The 21,693-nt window shown below is 40.6% G+C and overlaps 1 protein-coding gene across 1 annotated transcript in view; it reads right to left on the bottom strand.

The window, feature by feature from the left end:
* Positions 1–21,693, bottom strand: part of LOC122560127 (sterile alpha motif domain-containing protein 10-like) — a 124,373-nt gene that overhangs the window by 54,201 nt on the left and 48,479 nt on the right. Inside the window, exon 3 of the mRNA XM_043710400.1 lies at positions 18,059–18,227. Coding sequence (XP_043566335.1) covers positions 18,059–18,227 — 169 coding nt within the window. The remainder of the gene's footprint in view (positions 1–18,058; positions 18,228–21,693) is intronic.

Raw genomic sequence — 21,693 nt, 5'->3', positions numbered from 1 at the left:
GATAGTGACATCTTGAAAAATGTCAATCTTCCAGAGGAGGAAGTGCTGGATATGTTGAAATGCATAAAAGTGGATAAATCCCCAGGACCTGATCAAGTGCACCCTAGACGTTTCTAGACCCTAGAAACTAGGGAAGTGATTGCAGGGCCCCTTGCTGAGATATTTGTATCATTGATAGTCACAGGTGAGGTGCTAGAAGGCTGGAGATTGGTTAATGTGGTGCCACTGTTTAATAACAGTGGTAAGGAAAAGCCAGGGAGCTATGGACTGGTGAACCTGGCATTGGTGATGGACAAGTTGTTGGAAGGAATCCCGAGTGACAAGATTTACATGTATTTGGAATGGCAAGGACTGATTAGGGATAGTCAGCATGGCTTTGTGCATATAAAATCATGTCTCACGAACTTGTTTGAGTTTTTTGAAGAAGTAACAAAGAGGATTGATGGGGGCAGAGCAGTAGACGTGATCTATATGGACTTCAGTAAGGCATTTAACAAGGTTCCTCATGGAAGACTGGCTAGCAAGGTTAGATCTAATGGAATAAAGGGAGAACTAGCCATTTGGATACAGAACTGGCTCAAAGGTAGAAGACAGAGGGTGGTGGTGGAGGGTTGTTTTTCAACTGGAGGCTTTGACCAGTGGAGTGCCACAAGGATCAGTGCTGGGTCCACTGCTTTTTGTCATTTATATAAATGATTTGGATGTGAACATAGGAGGTATAGTTAGTAAGTTTGCAGATGACACCAAAATTGGAGGTGTAGTGGACAACAAAGAGGGTTACCTCAGAGTACAAAAGGATCTTGATCAGATGGGCCAATGGGCTGAGGAGTGGCAGATGGAGTTTAATTTAGATAAATGCAAAGTGCTGCATTTTGAAAAAGCAAATCACAGCAGGACTTACACACTTAATGGTAAGTTCCTGGGGTGTGTTGCTGAACAAAGAGACCTTGGAGTGCAGGTTCATTGTTCCTTGAAAGTAGCAGGTAGATCAGATAGTGAAGAAGGCATTTGGTATGCTTTCCTTTATTGGTCAGAGCTTGTCAGGGTTGGGATGTCATGTTTCAGCTGTACAGGACATTGGTTAGGCCACTTTTGGAATAATGTGTGGAATTCTATTTTCCATCCTATCGGAAGGATGTTGTGAAACTTGAAAAGGTTCAGAAAACATTTACAAGGATGTTGCCAGGCTTGGAGGATTTGAGCTATAGGGAGAGGCTGAACAGACTGTGGCTGTTTTCGCTGGAACATTGGAGGCTGAGGGTTGATCTTATGGAGGTTTATAAAATCATGAGGGGCATGAATAAGTTAAATAGACAAGGTCTTTTCCCTGGAGTGGGTGAGTCCAGAACTAGAGCGCTAGGTTTAGGGTGAGAGGGGAAAGATATAAAAGGGATTAAGGGACAACTTTTTCACACAGAAGGTGGTGTGTGTATGGAATGAGCTGCCAGAGGAAGTGGTGGAGGCTGGTACAATTACAACATTTAAAAAGGCATTTGGATAGGTATATGAATAAGAAGGGTTTAGAGGGAAAAAGGGGCAAGTGCTGGAAAGTGGGACCAGATTAGGTTAGGATATCTGGTTGGCATGGATGAGTTGGATCAAAGGCTCTGTTTCTGTGCTATACATCTCTATGACTCTATGGAGATAGGTTGAGTGAGTAGGAAAATAACTTAATAGATAGAGTACAATATATAGAAAATGTGAAATTGATCATTTTGGCAGGAAAAATGGAGAAGGATGGCAGAATAGGTGAAGATGGATTCTGGATTATGAGGCGAGTTGTGGGCTGTAGTTGTCAGGAAAGGTTGAACAAGATGGGCTGCTTTCCTCTGGAGTTGAGAAGAGTGAGGGGTGATTTGATAAAAGTGGATAAGATCCTGAATTATTGTGATAAGGTGGACACGGAATGGATACTTCCTCTTGTGGCTCAGCCAGTACATGGGCCATAGTTTAAAATTAGGGGTCATCCTTTCAGGACAGAGGAGAGGAGAATCGTTTTCTCACTGACGGTTGTCTATTTTGGAACTCTCTGCCTCAGGTACTGGTGGGAGGCCATTGAATATCTTTAATGCAGAGACCAATAAATGCTTGTTAGGCAAGGGGATTAAAGGTTCTCCAAATGGGAATGTGAAATTCAAAACACAAACACATCTGTCATGATCTTATTGAATGGTGCAGCAGGCTTGAGGGGCCGAAAGACCTGCTTTTGCTCTTATTTTGTGTGTCCATATGTAAAAGAAACCTGAAATTGAGATGTCACAGCTCGAATTAGATAATATACCTTTAGAAATAAAAGAACTTGACTTAGGGAGAAGAATTTTTTTTATTCATTCACAAGATATGGGCATCACTGGCTAGGCCAGCATTTATTGCCCATCCCTAATTATCCAAAAGGCAGCTCAGAGTCAACCGCATTGCTGTGGATAGAGAGTCAGATGTAGGCCACACCAGGTAAGGACAACAATTTTCTTCCTTAAAGGACATTAGTTGCTTAGATGGGTTTTTCTGACAATCAACAGTGGTTTCACAATCATCATTAGATGAATGAAAAGACTTGACTTCGACAGTGAAAGAGAAACGAAAATACTTAAAATTGACAAAAAAGTGAAGAGAAATGGAAAAGAATGGGAAATGGAAAAGAAAGTGGGTGAAAAACAAAGGGAAATGGGAGAATAACAGGAAAAGACATGGGAATAAGAAAGCTTGAAATGTAAAGGGAGATAGAATAATAAAAACTTGAACTCAAACAAGTTAAGGAAATTAGAAAACAGGAATTGGCCAGGGAAAAGTTTAGAGTAAAGAAAGAAGATCTTGTAGTTTGCAGGATGATTCTGATTCAAATAAGGATTTAAGTTAACTAAAAATCTAAATTTGTTGAAATTGTGTAAGATATCCACCCTAATTTGAAAAGACAGCTGGACAGATGATTAAACCAAAAGATGCTTGGATCTTGATGTTGCATAATTTTTCAACAGGTATTTAAAGAAAATGGATGAAGGTAACAGAATGATGCTGACATTTCTAGTTTGTGTTTAGGAACAAGACTGAGAAGAATAGATTAAAAATGATGTGCAAAAGGGGCAAGGGTGATATGAGAAAAAACTTGTTAAAATAGCAAGTAGTTAGGATATGGAATGTACTATCTGGAAACTGCGATGTTCAAGAGGGCATAGGGAGATTATTTGGATCGAATAATGTGCAAGTTTACATGGTAAAAGTTGGAGATTGGCACTTGATAATGATGTTCATTTGAAAAGACAGTGCAGATACAATCGGCCAAATGGCCTCATTCTGGGTCGTAATGATTCCATGAAGAGCCAATTGTATTGAGCCCACCAACTAAATGCAAACTTAAGTCCAAATAGTTTCACTCCTGATGTTAGCCCATAAACAATCTCAAGATAAAAGACAGAAAGAAGGCATGTTGTATACTACATTCTTGGAGTGCTTCACTGATGGAAAAGTGAATGCAGGGTGTAAATATAAACTTAGCAGAAAGAGGTTTACAGTCAAATGTTCGTAATGTTGTAAGGTATGTTTTTCTGCTTTGCAGTTCAAATATAATTATGGAATCAGGGTGTTATCTAACTGTGTGACGGAATGTAGTACACGAAACTCCAGTGTGGTTTTGTACCTGGTCTAAAATGTGGCCAGGAAGGAAGAGGTCTCTAAGCACTCCACAGAAGTATTGTATAACAACCCAGACAATATTTTAATATGGAACACTTAAAGTATTTAAACTTTACTGGAGGAGAATTCTGTTGTGCATTTTATTCACTCATGCACAAGAATTCTCCTGAGCCCCAGAACTGTAGCTGAAATTAATCAAGAGCTGACCTGCAATATAAATGTATTCTTAGAGAGTTATATATACTAACACTATATTTATGTTGCTGTGCTGCTGATTTCATATGTAAAGGACCAGTTATACTCAAAAAGATAATGATCAGCTATCAGATGATGATATAATAGAATGACTAAGGATTTCCTGAGTGCAATGTCATCTCTAATGATGAATTCTGTATAATTAGAACTCAATAAACTGTAACAGGTTTAGCATAATTTTTATCAAAAAGATTCATGTAGCAACTATTTTATAATTCATGAATATCACATAAGCCATATAGCCAGCAGTATTACGAATCCCAGAACAATGTTTGTTTTAACCAAAATACAAATAGAAAATGTTTTGTTACACGTAAATTACTTTCGTTAACATCTAATACAAGTTCAGTGAGCACTGGAACTTGTGGATGTAATGAGGTGGTCAAAATACAAGCAGAAATAAAAAATATATATATATTTAAATACTAATACTGATATAAAAGATCATGTTAATTTAAATGTGAAATGGCAGGAGATTTGGGGCTATGCAAGATGAAAGAAAAACCTCTCAAACTGAAGACAGAGAGTCAAGAATAATGGGCTGCTTACAAGTTGGAAAGATGTCACTCGTGGAGTGCCACAAGGATCAATCCTAGGTCCTCAATAATTTACTGTCTTTATTAATGACTTGGAGATGAGGCAGAGTGTAATGTATCTGAGTTTGCTAATGATACAAAAATTGACAGAGGAATGTAGATATGTTGAGTGACTGAGCAAATATTTGACAGATGAAGTTTAATGTAGAAATATGTGAGGTCATTCATTTTGATAGAAAGAATCAAAAGGTAGCTGATTAATTAAAGGGAGACTGACTCCAAAAAATTATAGCACATACTTTGAAATATCTGGGAGTTGGCATTGATGCTGATCTAGCATGACAAAGGAGTTGAGACCTTAGGAAGATCAGCCATGATCTTATTGAATGCCTGAGTTGGCTTGAAGGGCTGAATGGCCAACTCCTGCTTATATTCAAACTTCCTAGGTGCTATTCAGCTAATGTGTCTTGTAAGTCTTACTGAACTTTATTTATCAGGAAAATGTTAGACTTATCTGCAGTTCATGCTGAAAAAGCTGAACCGCTGTTAAATACTATAGTTTATTTAACAGTTATAAACTAATGAGAAAAAATTCTTAATGACAATACAGTCTCATTAATAGCATAGTGGTCAAAGACTTAGGGTGATGATTGAACTGCTTTCTAATTAGAGAGAGCCAACTGATAGAGAATTTAACCTGAGAGTTAACACACTTCAGGCGAGGTCAAGAACCTATGTTTTGGCAACACTTTGTATTGCAAAACAACTGTTCAGCCAAATAAGCTATCCAACTCCCTCTAACAATGATAATAGAACTGAAAAACTATGTGTCATGTAACTAATCAATGTTGTTTGGACAAATCAATCCAATCCACTGTGGAACTTACTAATCAATGTTCTTGATGCATGTGTCAAACTGCATATTGAAAATTTAAGCATCATTCAACTTAAATTCATAATATCCACTCCTGGATTTCACAACTAGTCAGTTCTGAATTAGAAGAATTAATTTGCAAACTCTATCCTGAATATCACGTTACACACAGAGTCCCTTTGAGGAGAGGTTTGGATATAGAATGATCTTTAATGCACATGTTTGTAATTCTATGTTTGAATAGATTACAATTCTCAGATGTGTGTAATATGGTGTAGGTCAATGACAAACCAACAGAAAATTAACCCTTCTTAGATTAAGAAAAGGCTTTATGTTTCTTACCAATGTTAGTTTCAAAATGCATTTACAACAGTGCTTTCCAACTGCTTCTGCACATGTGATCTCCTCAATATATTTGCACAGTGTCAGGGTGCTCTGAAAACATTGACATATTTCCAGCTTCTTCTCTATCAACAAAGGAGTGCATCAGCTATCCAAATAAATAAAAGCGCAATGATTGTGGAACTTTTATCGCAAAGGTTAGGAAAGAGATTTGAAAGATCACAAACATGCATTTGATGGCGTATGACCATTCTACCCATTCAGTTCGGTCCTCAGGAAAGTTAACAGCCCTTTAGATAACAGCAAAACTTGCATAATACTATTGAGTTTTAGGAATTATTGACTGCATTGATCAGATTTGGAGATGGGGCATGTTTTAAACTAAAATGGGCTCACATGGGTAGAACATTCTCTTTTGCACTCTATGCAGTAACTTCTGAGCCAAAGAAACACTTCATTCAGAAATCAGAAATTAGAGGTGTATAGTAAAATTAAGAGAAATATCTTATGGAAATGTTGATTGTTAGAATGATTATTTTCATCTAAGGAATAATAGAAACTGATTCCTTGTCACTTCAAAGAGGAAGAGGGAAATTAAAGAAAGTCCATGTTATTGATCCATGTCTGGAAGCAAACAGGGCTGGGATCAGCTCTCACATTTCCTATGAGCATTGTGAGGAAAAGGACAAAAAAAACAATTAAAGGTTAATCAATCAAGTTAGGTTTGGAGATGGAGACGAGCTGCCAAGTGAAACCTCACTCATAGAATCATAGTGATGTACAGCACAGGAACAGACCCTTCGGTCCAATTCGACCATGCCAACCAGATATCCTAATCTAATCTAGACCCATTTGCAGCACTTGGCCCATAGCTCTCTAAATCTTTTCTATTCATTTATCTATCCAGATGCCTTTTAAATGCTGGATTTGTACCAGCCTCCACCATTTCCTCTGGCAGCTCATTCCATACATGCACAACTCTCTGTGTAAAAACATTGCCTCTTAGGTCCCTTTTACATTTTTCCCCTCTCATCCTAATCCTACATCCTCTACTTCTAGACTCCCCCACCCCAGGGAAAAGACCTTGTCTATTTACCCTATCCATGCCCCTCACAATTTCATAAACCTCTATAAGGTCACCCTCAGTCTCTAATGGTCCTGGGAAAAAGGCCCAGCCTATTCAGCCTCTCTCTGTAGCTCAAATGCTCCAATCCTCGCAACATCCTTGTAAATCTTTTCTGAACCTTTCCAAGTTTCACAACATCCTTCCGATAGGAAAGAGACCAAAATTGCATGCAGTATTCCAAAAGTGGCCTAACCAATGTCCAATACAGCTGAAACGTGTCCTTCCAACTCCTATACTGAAGGCTCTGACCAGCTCTGACCAATAAAGGAAAGCATACCAAATGCCTTCTTCACTATCCGATCTACCTGCTACTTTCAACAAGCTATGAACCTGCACTCCAAGGTCTCTTTGTTCAGCAACACCCCCCTGGAACTTACCATTAAGTGTGTAAGTTCTGCTCTGATTTGCTTTTCCAAAATGCAGCTAAATTAAACTCTATCTGCCACTCTTCAGCCCATTGGTCCATTTGATCAAGATCCCATTTTACTCTGAGATAACTTTCTTCGCTGTCCACTACACCTCCAATTTTGGTGTAATCTGCAAACCTAATAGTTGTGTTCACATCCAAATCATTTATATAAATTGCAAAAATGTTTCCAGTCAAAACCAAAAACTGACCAGGAAAGAATAAATCTGGCTACTATCAAGGAGCAACATGGTATGGTTTATTATATTTCTTTGTTATCCAGTGTAAAAGGTGTGGCAGGGATTCCTGCAGTCTAACAGAAACAGGGATGGGTTAATTGGATGAAAAGAGTAAATAAACATAGGGACCACATAGAATTCTGGGTAAATTGGAGATTTTGCTTACTTCGATAAGCATTTAACTTCCATGGCAGAGCTTCATTTCCAATGCACTGCCCCAGTGAGGCGTTACAATTTCATCAAAAAGCCTACTTGTTGACTGTTCATGAAGCATGGTCAACTTTGATAAAATCAGAGTGAAGATAGTTTCTTAAATAAATAGATTATGAAATTCAGTTGAGTTTATAGAAGATAGGAGAAATTACTGCTGGAAATTCCTTGATTTGTGTTGGAACTCAAGTTAGTAGACTATGCAAAAATATTGAGTACAGACAGATTTCTAGGTTAGATAGGAGTTCATTTTGCAGAAAGCCACAAGCTGCTTGAAGAAAAGTCGAGAACAGCAAAAACAAAATCTGTGGCAAGTATTCATTTCCAACAGCAATCATGACGCAAATGATACAGTCAGGTTTTTTTAAAATCACTCGTGAATGTGGCCATCGCTGGCTGGACAGCATTTATTGCCCATCCATATTTCCTCTTGAGAAGATTGTAGTGAGCTGCCTTCTTGAACCACTGCAGTCCACATGCTGTAGATATACCCCCAGTGTCCTTAGGGAGGGAATTCCAGGATTTTGACCCAGCAACTGTGAAGGAACAGCGATATATTTCCAAGTCAGGATGGTGAGTGGCTTGGAGGGGAACTTGCAGGCCAAGGTATTCCCTTTTCCTTCTAAATGGAAGTCATTGCGGGTTTAGAAGGTGCTATCTAAGGATGTTTGGTGAATTTCTGCAGCACAGCTTATAGATAGTACACACTGCTAATGCTGAATGTCAATGGTGGAGGGAGTGAATGTTTGTAGATTTGGTGCCAATCAAGCAGGCTGTTTTCCCAGGGTACTGTCAAGTTTCTTAATTGTCGTTGAAACTTCACCTAAGTGGGGACTGATCAATCACACTCCCGACTTGTGTTTTCTAGATGGTGGACAGGTTTTCAGGAGTCAGGAGGTGCCTTATTTGCTGCAGTATTCTGAATCTCTGACCTGCTCTTGTTGCCACTTATTGGCGAGCCCAGTTGAATTTGTAATCATGATGCGGGATTCAGTGATGTAACACAATTTAATGTTAAGGGGCGATGATTATATTGTCTCTTACTGGAGATGGCCATTGCCTGGCATTTGTGTGGCGTGAATGTTACTTGCCACTTGTCAGACCAAGCCTGGATATTGTCTAGATCTTGTTGCATTTGAACATGGACAGCTTCAGTATCTGAGGAGTTGTATATGATGCTGATCATTGTGTAATAATCAAAGAACATTCCCATTTATGTTTTTATGATAGATGGAAGGTCGTTGATGAAGCAGTTAAAGACAATTGGATGCAGGACACTGCCCTAAGGAAATCCTGTAGGGATGTCCTGGATCTGAGATGAATGACCTTCAACGACACACAACTAACTTCCTATTTGTCAAGTATGACTCCATCCAGTGGACAGCTTTCCCCCTGATTCCTATTAGGGTTAGCCAAAGCTCCTTGATGCCACACCCGGTCGAATGTGGCCTTGATGTTAAGGGCTGTGACTCTCACCTTACCTCTGGAATTAGCTCTTTTGTCCACATTTGATCCAAGGCTGTAAAGAGGTCAGGAGTTGAATGTCCCTGGTAGAACCCAAACTGGGCATCACTGAGCAGGTTATTGCTGAGCCATTGCTGCTTGAAAGCACTGTTGATGGCACCTTCCATCACTTTACTGATGATTGAGAGTGGGCAGTAATAGGCAGGTTGAATTTGTCCTGTTCTTTATGGACAGGACATACCTGGGCAATTTTTTAAAATTTAATGCAGGAATAAGGATGAACAATACAATAAGCATTTGTAAGTGATAAGTAAGAGCAATGAGATTTACAAGAAATAGTGAAGGACACTGTTACAACCGACTATAAGTCTGCTCTTAGCCACTACCTCAGCAAAATCCCTTGTTATGGATTTAAAGATATGGGAAAAAGAAGACCAGAACATTCTTATTTTAAGATTTTTAGATTAGATTACTTTACAGTGTGGAAACAGGCCCTTCGGCCCAACAAGTCCACACCGACCCGCCGAAGCGTAACCCACCCATACCCCTGCATTTACCCCTTACCTAACACTACGGGCAATTTAGCATGGCCAATTCACCTGACCTGCACATCTTTGGACTGTGGGAGGAAACCGGAGCATCCGGAGGAAACCCACGCAGACACGGGGAGAACGTGCAAACTCCACACAGTCAGTCGCCTGAGGCGGGAATTGAACCCGGGTCTCTGGCGCTGCGAGGCAGCAGTGCTAACCACTGTGCCACCGTGCCGCCCATGAGTTTGTAAATTTGGTAAACACATTTAGTCAGTCAACAATAATGCAAAGTAAAGATAAAAAATTAATTATGGATGTGATAGTAGAAAAGTGGAAAGCTAGACTTGGTCCTCTGTGAAAATTCTGCATTTATAACAGGGAGAATTTGCTAATAATTCATTTAGATATATGCGTGCAAGCATGATCATAATAGTCATTAGATTAGATTAGATTACTTACAGTGTGGAAACAGGCCCTTCGGCCCAACAAGTCCACACTGACCCTCTGAAGAGCAACCCACCCAGACCCATTCCCCTACATTTACCCCTTCATCTAACACTAGGGGCAATTTAGCATGGCCAATTCACCTAACCTGCACATTTTTGGACTGTGGGAGGAAACCAGAGCACCCAGAGGAAACCCATGCAGACATTGGGAGAATGTGCAAACTCCACAAAGACAGTTGCCTGAGGCGGAGAATTGAACCCGGGTCTCTGGCGCTGTGAGGCAGCAATGCTAACCACCGTGCCGCCCAAAATTAGAGCCCATTGCCGTGCCATTGCCTATCCGCAAAGCTGTGACTCAGACTCAATAAGGCAGCTGAAAGCCCTTTTAGCAACAGGGTATATGATAGGTACCACACAATAATAGAAAAACATGCTTCATAAAGTTTTGGCCGATCAACCAAAGCAAGAGCTGTCATACCATGAATTGACTGCAGATAGTAAGGGGATATAATCCATATGAGCTTGCGATAGAAATCCTGAAGTTCCACCAGTAAAAAATGACAGCCCACAGCTTGGGAAGTGACAGGCCCACAATACATTTGTATTTTTTGAAACATTTAAATGGACTGAATGCAGACAGAATGCCTTTCAGTAAAATCAAAGTCTTGAAAGAATTTGGCAAGTCTTATGGCATATTGTAAGGCTTTTGGAAGCAAGTTTCAATCAGGGAAACATTGTTTATTATAAAAGAGAAGGACTTATTAGTAAGGATGGAAAAATAATTATTGCACAGCACAGGAATCAGACGGTTCAGTGATGCCCTTCAGAATTGTTGGGTATTGCTTATAACCTTGCAGATTCTAAAATTCTACAGAAAATAACAAGGAACCAGGAATCTCTCATGAGGGGAAAGCAAAGTTAATGAAGAAAGTGAAATTTAATTACAACTATTAATGTGTACTTCCACATGCCTGATATAAAATTAAGCAACTTAATAATTTGCATCTGGCCTAATTTTGCTGAAGTGTTTTCAGTCTGCCTATTGAAAAATTTCAACTTCAATGAAAATCAAATTTTGGAGAGGTATTGAAAGGGTGACTGATCTAATTCTTTATACCATTGTCAAATTATCCCTCCCTCCAACGGTGGGAATATCAGAAATATGCAATATCCAGTTCATTAGGGTCACTGTTTTTGTGCCACAGGTTATAACATAATATGATTAAACATTAGATTTTGGGCACATTCCTGGTCAGCAGATGCTTGAACCATTTACTAGTGTGACCTAAAGTAATATCTAGGGAGAGCCAAATTTGTGGCAACTACGCTTTCAATTTTGAATCCTGACATTATATTTGCTTTTATCATCTGTTAATCAAATCCCCATGTTGACACTTGATCTCATTTCATGATCAGAAACTAGTGAATTTGTCAAATATGCAGAAAACTTCAACCTTCATTTTTCTTCCCTGGAGTTTTGGAGGCTGAGGGGTGACCTGATAGAGGTTTATCAAATTATGAGGGGCATGGATAGGGTGAATAGCCAAGGCCTTTTCCCCAGGGTAAATGAGTCCAAAACTAAATGGCATAGGTTAAAGGTGAAAAGGGAAGAATTAGAAAGGACCTGAGGCAAACCTTTTCACACAGAGGGTGGTGCATATATGGAACGAGCTGCCAGAGGAATATTTAAAAAGCATTTGGATGGGTATATGAATAGGAAGGGTTTAGAGGGATATGGGCCAAACTATGGCAAATGGGACGAGGTCAGATTGGGATGTCTGGCTAGTGCGGACGAGTTGGACTGAAAGGTATGTTTCCATGCTATATAACTCTATGACTTTATATCTTTAAACATAAAGATATAACAAAAATAAAACAAATGTTAACAATGCAATCATGCAGAGGTAAAATATTTGATTTCACGTATTAGAGTTGTTTTGGAAGTAATGAGCTGTCTGGATAAATGAGAAACTGTAGATATGGTACAATTGGATTTTCATAAGACATTTAATATGGTATTGCACCAAAAATTACCACATAAGAGTTCTTGAGTAGGGAGTAATCTACTACCATGGCTAGAGGACTGTCGAGCAAACAGAAAGCAGTAGGGAAAAATGGGAAATTTTCTGGTTTGTAAATTGTAACTAGTGGGATCAGTGCTTGTAACTAGTAACTACAGGGATCTGTACTGGGGTGTCAACTATTTACAACCAATACTGAAAATCTGGATGATGGGATGGAATATATATGGTTACTAATTTATGGCACAAAGATAGATAGGAAAGTAAGTGTAAAGAGGACATAAGGAGTTTGCAAAGAGATGTGGACAACATAATGGATGACCAAAAAAAACAAGATGCAGTATAATATGGGAGAATGTGAACTTGCTTCCTTTGGCTGGAAGAATACAAAGGTGCATTATTTAAAAATGCAGGTTCAGTAATTGAGTGAGAAATCAATTTAAATGTTGACATTTATTGCAAGGGAAATCGAGTTAAAAATTTAGTGAACTTTTGTTGTTATGCAAGAATGAAGAACATTTCACATCTCAACCATGTAAATGTGTGGATCCCTTAACTTTAATTAGAAAACTTGATATTTAAAACCTAATCCTCGAGCTTATTTACTGTTCTCTTGGATAAGATATAATGGTGCTTAGCCTCATGGATTGGGAAAGATGATTGGAATTTAGAAAGATCGTGAATAAAAAGTGGAAAAATTAAACCTTTATGAATTTAACAGTGAATTAGTAATAGATCAATAATTGATTTTCCAAAAACAAATAACTTCTATAGAATGGAAATTGAGAACTATTCAGTGAACATCACAGCAAAGGTGATTACAGTAATAAATATTTTGTGGCACTAATCAGCTTTGAAAACAAATTGCATGGTTAGTAATATTTGCTGCTTCATTTAATTTCAGAATAGAACTTCATCAAAATTAATACAATGTAGTGTTACTTTTTAATGGAAGATATCATTTAACAATGGGGTTGGGAGCACAGAAACAGGACATTTCCAGGCTCTGCAAACCTTATCAAGAAAAAGTCATCCAGCAGGTCAGATCTTATTTCAGGGTGCTGGGGTTCCTTGGATGCTAGGCTGGACACCCCAGAATGAGAGTGCTGGCAACAGAAATGGACCTGTCTCTCTGAGCCACCTCAATAAAATAATGAAAGCGAGAATTATTTTGGCCCTCATCTTTCACTCCTCTTCCAGCCACTCACGTGCTTTCATGCCCCATTCATGCTAACAGCATCCTCCTTTACTAAATGTTATGGCACTTCATACCTATGACCCTCAAACAACAAACCTTCCAAGGTCATCCATCTCTCCTATACTGCCTGTGCCTATATAGCCACCCCATGACCTCCTGTCCTTCTTCATCCTCCAATGCCTGACTAGCCACCCTAGTACCCTTTGTAGTCCTTATACTAACCTACAGTCGAATACTCACCAACTTGGTTCTTTATAGCCCCTATGATTACCTCTATGATCTCTATGCAAACTTAGTGCCAACACATGTCCCCGCCTATCACCCTTTGCCTTTCCACTCAAAATGCACAAACCTTAGAAGCCAAGCTGGTATTAAATAAAGTTATATATCAATTGATGATTTTACTGTGTGAAATAATTACACAGAGGCTGGTATCCCATCACCAAGTCACCCTTTATTTACATGTGCACAGTAGATGGGCTGTGACCAGCTAGCTCTGAGACAGTCCCAAAAATAAGGAGACTCTCTGAATCTCCTATTTATATCAGTCAGCCAGGGCTCCCTGATTGGCCAGGGTTGACAACTCAATCAAGGACATCATAATCAATGAGATCCATCTGGCCCTCATTCTGATTACTATGTAAATGGAAGAAAAAACATTAATTGCTAAAAAAGTCTATACTTTGAAATCCCTTCAAACAAGAAAGAGGCCATCTGGTGTGTTCTGTGATGGAACTGGTCCTCCTGGGAGTAGATACAGTGGAGGCGGAGAAATTGGGAATACAGGATAGCATTTTTGCAGGAGATAAGGTGGGAGAAGATATAATCCAGGTAGCTGTGGGAGTCAGTGGATTTGTAAAAAATGTCGGTGTTGAGTCAGTCATCTTTGATGGAGATGGAGAGGTCTAGGAAGGGGAGGGAGGTGTCAGAAATGGTCCATGTGAATTTAAAGTCGGGTTGGAATGCGTTGGTGATATTGATGGAATGCGTTGGTGATATTGATGAACTGCTCAACCTCTTCATGGGAGCACAAGGTGGTGCCGATGCAGTCATCAATGTAGCAAAGGAAAAGGTGGAGAGTGATGCCAGTGTAACTACGTAACCTCCATCCCCTTCCTAGACCTCTCCATCTCCATCAATGATGACTGACTCAACACTGACATTTTTTACAAACCCACCGACTCCCACAGCTACCTGGATTACACCTCCTCCCACCTTACCTCCTCCAAAAATGCTATCCTGTATTCCTAATTCCTCCTCCTCCTCTACTGCATCTGCTCCCATGAAGACCAGTTCCACTACAGAACACACCAGATAGCCTCCTTCTTTAAAGACTGTAATATCCCCTCCCATGTGGTTGAAGATGCCCTCCAACGCATCTCATCCACATCTCACAACTCCGCCCTCAAACCCCACCCCTCCAACTGCAACAAGGACAGAAACCCCCCTGGTCCTCACCTTCCACCTCACCAACCTCCGCATAAACCACTTCATCCGCCAACATTTCCTCCACCTACAAATGGACCCCACCACCAGGGATATATTTCCCTCCCCAGCCCTGTCCATTCCACTTTCCGCAAAGACCGTTCCCTCCGTGACTACCTGGTCAGGTCCACGCCCCCAACTACCCACCCTCCCATCCTTGCATACCCACCCTCCCATCCTTGCACCTTCCCCTGCCACCGCAGGAATTGCAAAACCTGCAGCTACACCACCCCTCACTGCGGCACAGAGGCTCAGTGGTTAGCACTGCTGCCTCACAGCACAAGGGTCCCAGGTTTGATTCCAGCCTCGGGTGACTGTCTGTGTGGAGTTTGCACATTCTCCCTGTGTCTGCATGGGTTTTCTCTGGGTGCTCAGGTTTCCTCCCACAGTCCAAAGACGTGCAGGTCAGGTGAATTGGCCATGCTAAATTGCCCCATAGTATTAGGTCAGTTAGTCAGAAGGAAATGGGTCTAGGTGGGTTACTCTTTGGAGGGTCGGTGTGGACTGGTTGGGCCGAAGGACCTGTTTTCACACTGTAGGGAATCCAATCTGATCTCTCAGAATGCCCAAAGGAACCTTCCACATCCATCAAAGTTCACCTGCACTTAACAAATGTCATTTATTGCATCCATTGCTCCCAATGTGGTCTCCTTTACACTGGGGAGACTGGCACCTCCTCGCAGAGCGCTTCAGAGAATATCTCCGTGATACCGCACCAATCAACCCCACCGCCCCATGGCCAAGCATTTCAACTCCCTCTCCCACTCTGCCGAGGACATGCAGGTCCTGGGCCTCCTCCACCGCCAGTCCCTCACCAACCGATGCCTAGAGGAAGAACGCCTCATCTTCTGCCTTGGAGCACTTCAACCCCAGGGCATCAATGTAGACTTCACCAGTTTCCTCGTTTCCTCTCCCCCCACCTTACCCCAGTTCCAAACTTCGAGCTCAGCACCATCCTCATGAGCTGTCCCACCTGTCAATCTTCCTTCCCACCTATCTGCTCCACCCTCCTCTCCGACCTATCACCTTTACCTCTTCCTCCATCCACCTATTGCACTCCCAGCTACCTTCTCCCCAGCCCTACCCCCTCCCACCCATCTCTTCATCCTTGAGGCTTCCAACCTCATTCCTGATGAAGGGTTCCTGCCCGAAATGTTGATTTTCCTGCTCCTCGGATGCTGCCTGACCTGCTGTGCATTTCCAGCACCACTCTAATCTTGACTCTAATCTCCAACATCTGCAGTCTTCACTTTTGCCTGAAAAAAATGCTGACTATTTCTTCAAAAAGAGACTCAGTGTGCTCCTGAAAGAACCAAGCTGAGGTAGGTGGTGATTTTGGGAAACCAACTCACTGCATAGCAAGTATAGCTGGAGATTACAACTTAATTAAAAGTAATCTCCCATATTTATAGCTCATACCAGCAAACACCAAGAAAATTATTCTCTGGAATGAGAACAGTGCAAAGGGAGATTTAGCTAAAGTGTGCCCATTAAAAAGGAATTCTTGCACTACATGTGAACCAAGGACTGAATCCTCCACATTTATGCTATATCTGCAATGTAGCCTGGCAGTAATTTTTGGCTTATCATGTGAAAGAATGTTATACTCAGTTACTATCTTCATACAACTTTTTTCTGAACTCTAACGTTTGTGGAAATTTTCTGAGTTTGCAATTTTGTTAGTGATTGTTCAATTAGTAAATTGCTTACCACATGACAAAAAACAATAAAGGCAACCTTCAGGCTGTACTGCGATGCATTTCTATAGCATGTTGACAGAGCAACAAATATAATAGCATTTTGTTTCGGGTTCAGTTCCTTCCAGACGTATCATTTGGTAATGAATACCTGATGTGATGTCTATGAAAATATGGTCATCCATATAACTATTTGCATAATCTAGAAGATATAGCTTGAATTTTTACCTCACTCACCAAGAATTGGGATCTTCAGAAAAGTGTGAGAACAAGGAAATAAGATTTTTCCCACACGCTGTTTTACCTCACTTCATATGTTGGATATCTGATTGAAGACTTGACTGCCAGTAATGGGGGAGTTAAGTGATGAAGGCTGAAGGAGAAGACAGATACACATTGAGAGATAAGGTGTGGAAATTCTAGGAGGTTTGGTGTGAGGCACTGATTTGGCATTGGGTATGGTTTGGGAAGAGGGCACAACTGTATCTACCTGAGAAAGTGGAAATAAATGGGCAAAGGGAAAATGGGGTCAATTGGAGTAACCTGAGCTTGCTTTCTGTGGAGAGAAGTGGAGTTCAATCCTGGTGAATGAACTAGATTTGGAATGTCAATCCAGGGTGGGAAAGTAGGTTCAATGGAATGATGTGCTGTTTGGGAGCATCAAAAGCTTAAATGGCTGAGGATAGGAGAGAAGGATCAGAGGACTTGGGAGTGATTGAAGGTGGTGTTGGAAGTCCTGGGGTTGATACAGTGTGGGAGTTCCATGGAGATGGAGGTCTTGCAGTAATAGTAGAGGCTTTGTGGGAGCAGGAAGTAGGGGTTGGATGAGAGTCTTCATTGGGAAGAGTGGGCTCCAAACCCAAAGTTGGGGTGGAGGAGAGGATGGTAGCATAGCTAATCATGGAGGCACACTTGATCTAGAAGATACATGAAAATGCAATTCTCTCTTTGATCCTAAGCCATTGTCTGGATTTCGAGATCTTGATAAAATTGGAAAGTTAAAAAATAACAAGGCTCATAGCCTCATTAGAATTTTTAAAGTATCAGCATGGAGGAACAGGAAGGAACATGCAGCAGTGCAGGATAAAGATTAAAGACCTTCTACACCCCACAAGTGTAAGCCCCACCATCTTTTCTCTGCTACCTCATATGCACTCTAATTCTGCTGCTGCAATCACCTTCCATCAAGTCGAATGATCTACCACTCCGATTGTTTCATGCAACATTTTCCTTGAATGATCCTCACCTATCTATTCCCACAATGGGCTATTCTCAAGAACAGCTATGGATGGGAAATAAATGCTGGCCAGCCAGAGATGCCCCCATCCCACAAGTGAATAAACAAAAAAAAACCCACCTCCCTGGAACAGTCATTCACTTATCCACCTCTCCCCTCAGTTAAAATGGAAATGGATGATTTAGAGTTAGGCCAGGTCAGATTTTTGTTTGATTTTTCAAGATTTTACACGCAATGTTAACCACTGGATCCAAACCTGCTGTGTATCTTCTAAAAAAAACCTTCAGTTTCAGAAAATATGCTAATGATAAACCTGAAACAAAATCAGTCTCTTGTTATGATCAGATCCTAGGTTGTACCTGTTATAGCGTGGTGTGAGAATGCCTCCACATAGGTAAGATAATTATGCGGACAGTGTTTCTTTAACCATTTACAAACATCTTGCTGGGTCCACAGTACCACAGGTTTAGTGTGTCTTGTAAACGTAGGACTTGTGTGAAAACTACAGTATCCATCATTGGTTCCGATCTGTAAAATAAAACGAAATGCACTAAATTATTCCAGATAAATTATCCTACTGCTTAAAGTATCCTACATAAATGAAGTAAATATTCTATGATCTCACTCAAAGCAGAGCCTTGCTTGGCAGATTTATGGGGGTGTACTGAGATTAAAGGTCTGCACTTAGAGTGAATACAATCTTAGAGTGAATACAATCAGGAACATCAAAAATCATGCAGAGTGGTTTGCTCCCTATGCCTCATGTTTCCACTCACTACCATCCTGTTGGTGATAATGCTGAGTCAATTCCTGCCCTTTTGCTATATGGCAGGGAAAATGGAAAAACATAGGAGAAAATCACATCAATATTAAAATACTGCAGCAGACTAATGGAGTTAGATTGCACGTTGATTACACCCATCATTTATACATGAGTTTTTTGACCTTCAGAGATTAAAATAAAAGCTTTGGTTAATAATTTTTCTTTAGCAATATCCATTTTAATATACGTTATCCTGTTAATGAAAATTGAAACATTAAATCAAACTTCATATTTTCAACACCCATCTTCATATTATGGTGATACAACCCTTTTGATAATTCAAACCACTTGGTGCTCCAAGCTGTTACAGAAACTCACCCAATAATCTTCCTCCACATTTTCTTAGTGCAATGTAAATAAGTCCCTTGTTCTATTATATTTCCATACTAAGTGCATTAGTTATGCTGTAAAGCAATGCTAGCAGGTAACCTTTGTGACAGGTAAAACACACACATTATACATGGACTTATATAGTAATTTGCCAAAATTGAATGGAAAAGTCTCCACTGTCACACATTTAGTTTGAAAGAACATAGTAATCTATTTTTATTTTAATATTTTAACAAAGTATAGTACTCACAAACGCCTGTCTGTGTAAAGACCATTGCACATTTTTTAGGCAAATTATCAGTGAAGATAGCCAAGCTATCTTGTTAGAAGCCAGGAAGTGCTGGAGAAACTCGACAGGTGTGGCAGCATTGGTAGAGAGAGAGAGAGAGAGAAAAACAGAGCATTAAATTTGGTTGAATGTCAATTTTGAGTAGTTTCATGGGAAGTTTTTCCCTGTGTGCTCTAGTGAATTTTTTTACACAATTTTACAGTGCTCAACTCATTAGGTATGCACCATACCTCCACAGAGCTGCATGTGTTATCATTTAGTCACCAGCGGCAATGTTCTCCTCTGCTGAGACCTTCTGTGTTTCCTGCCATTGGTAGCATATCGAATTCTTATATGTGCACCAGCTCAAATGCTAGAAGACAGGAATTGGGCTTCACAGTTCCTGAGTGTGAAGACTTAGACAGGAGATGGCCAGCAGAGGAAAACTGGCACATCAGTTTGCCAACAAGGATTTGGAGGTACTGGTGAACAGGGGAGCTGTCCACTTTCCTCAGCACTGTTAGAGAAGATCACAGCAACAGGTCATGTCAGCTTGGTCCTAAGTTGCCACCTGGGTCACTGTGGTATCCATGATCTGGAGGAATACAATATGTAACAGTGCAGGGAAAAGGTTAATGCCCTTCTGCACTCCTCAAGGGTTCATGCCACCATCTTCTCTCTGCTACCACACACTCTCTCTAATTCTGCCACTGCCACTACCTCATACCAATGCTCATGATCTACCATTCCTATTGTTGCGTGCAAAACATCTTTCTTTCATGGTTCTCACCTATCTATTCCCTGAAACTATTAGCCTTCCTGCCCTCTACATTTCCTAATCACTCACTCAGGCCACTACAGCAGCATTCCCTCTAATTTTCTTTCCAGCTGCAAGGGCCTCTGAGGTTTGTGCACAGCATCAGTGTCTGGAACCAGAAGTCAATGCCGTGATCAGTATATCAACGCCAATCTGCCCTGCACCTGCATCAATACTAACAGCAATGTCAGTCACTCGCACCTCACTTGATTCTGTCCATGTCTCATTCCAAATGAGAACAATACACAATAGGGCAGAGAGGACAAAAATGGGTTTTGTGGAGCCTGACATTCATCTGCTCACTCTCCACAAGGGTCAGAATCCTTGCCTTATGGGGAGAAGACAGTGAGCATTCATGTGGTGATGCTAAGACCTTCATATCTCAGCAAGCAAGTAAGATTCATTGCTAAGTACGGTGATTCTCACTCATTACCACCCCTGTGAACATGCCCAAGCTTCTACCCCTATTTTATGATTCATTCTCTCTTTGTTTCCTACAGGCACAACTGACATCCACATAAGGCTTCTTCCTTTGTTAAAATGCACAAACTGATACAGGAACAGCAAACAGATTTGTGAGACATGCGGTAAACTGGACCAAAGATGGGAGGAGTCCACCAATGTGACCTCTATCATATTAGCTCCTGTATATCTGTGTCTGGCTTTTTCCATGGACCGGCTAGAGCTACCAAGGAGAGCCCGGGCCTGTAGAACACTTAGCAGCTGTCAATGATGTACGCAGACCTGCCCTCCATTACTTTAGCCATTGGTAGTTAACACCAACAGCAAGTTAACAGAGGGGTGCAAAACGTTGATCTCACTCTAGATGCCCCTTCCTCACAAAGAGACAGGGTAGTACCAGTAAGTGCCCCACCAAAGGAGGAACCACATACAGGCCCTCCACAAATCTCTCAGATGTTCCAGAGGTACCCAGATCCTCAACCTTCAGCTTGACTATAACTTTCAACACATTGGGAGTTTAAGCCAAAGAGGGTGAGTTGCAATTGGGCAGGTAACACTAGGGCAAGTTGTCTCCATTTTAGCACTGGGGCTACACTTAGACATAATGGGAGGAAAAAGAAAAAGAAATCCTTATAAGGGCCCATTGGGGTGACAATTATTTTACGCTTGCCCATGACATACAAGGAAAGTTCTACCTAGAGATTCTGTTTCGAGTTGAGTATGAGTTATTTAGAACTCCAAGTTATCTTGTACTAAGGCATATATTAATAACTTGATGTTATATATCAAAAAACTAATATCCTATTACACTTACAGTATATTAGTAATAAAATAACGATAAAAAGCACTAGATTAGCTCAGGGAATCCTGTGGCAATTTTGAAGAGTACTCCCTTGTTTATCTCAGCTGTTGGGTTGTCACTATTATAAAATCAAGTTTGTAATGAAATTCCCAGAGGTAGCCACTTGTATTTTGTAAAACCATCTTTGTTCCTTAGGGTGCATGTTTTCCTCCAACATCAAACTTGCGTTAATTTTCCTGTCAATTTTACTTAATTTGCTCCTTTAATTTCTCATTTGGTTTCCCTCTGGTTTTAAGGTGGCTTTGTCTTTGTCTTTATGAAAGGGCTACTCTCACCATGGTGATTGCAGAGTGTTATTTGAACTGCTAATGCATTTCTGAAAACTAGCTAATTCCAAGAAACCACATACTAATCCAGAATGAAAACAGAAAAGCTGCAGTAATTCATAGAAAGAACAAAGTTACATTCATATAGCACTGTGCTCCACATAAA

Source organism: Chiloscyllium plagiosum, chromosome 20 (genome assembly GCF_004010195.1).
Source record: "Chiloscyllium plagiosum isolate BGI_BamShark_2017 chromosome 20, ASM401019v2, whole genome shotgun sequence".
Classification (NCBI taxonomy): Eukaryota; Metazoa; Chordata; class Chondrichthyes; order Orectolobiformes; family Hemiscylliidae; genus Chiloscyllium; species Chiloscyllium plagiosum.
The sequence above is the reverse complement of the archived record's forward strand: the minus strand, read 5'-3'. Positions and strand labels throughout refer to the sequence as shown.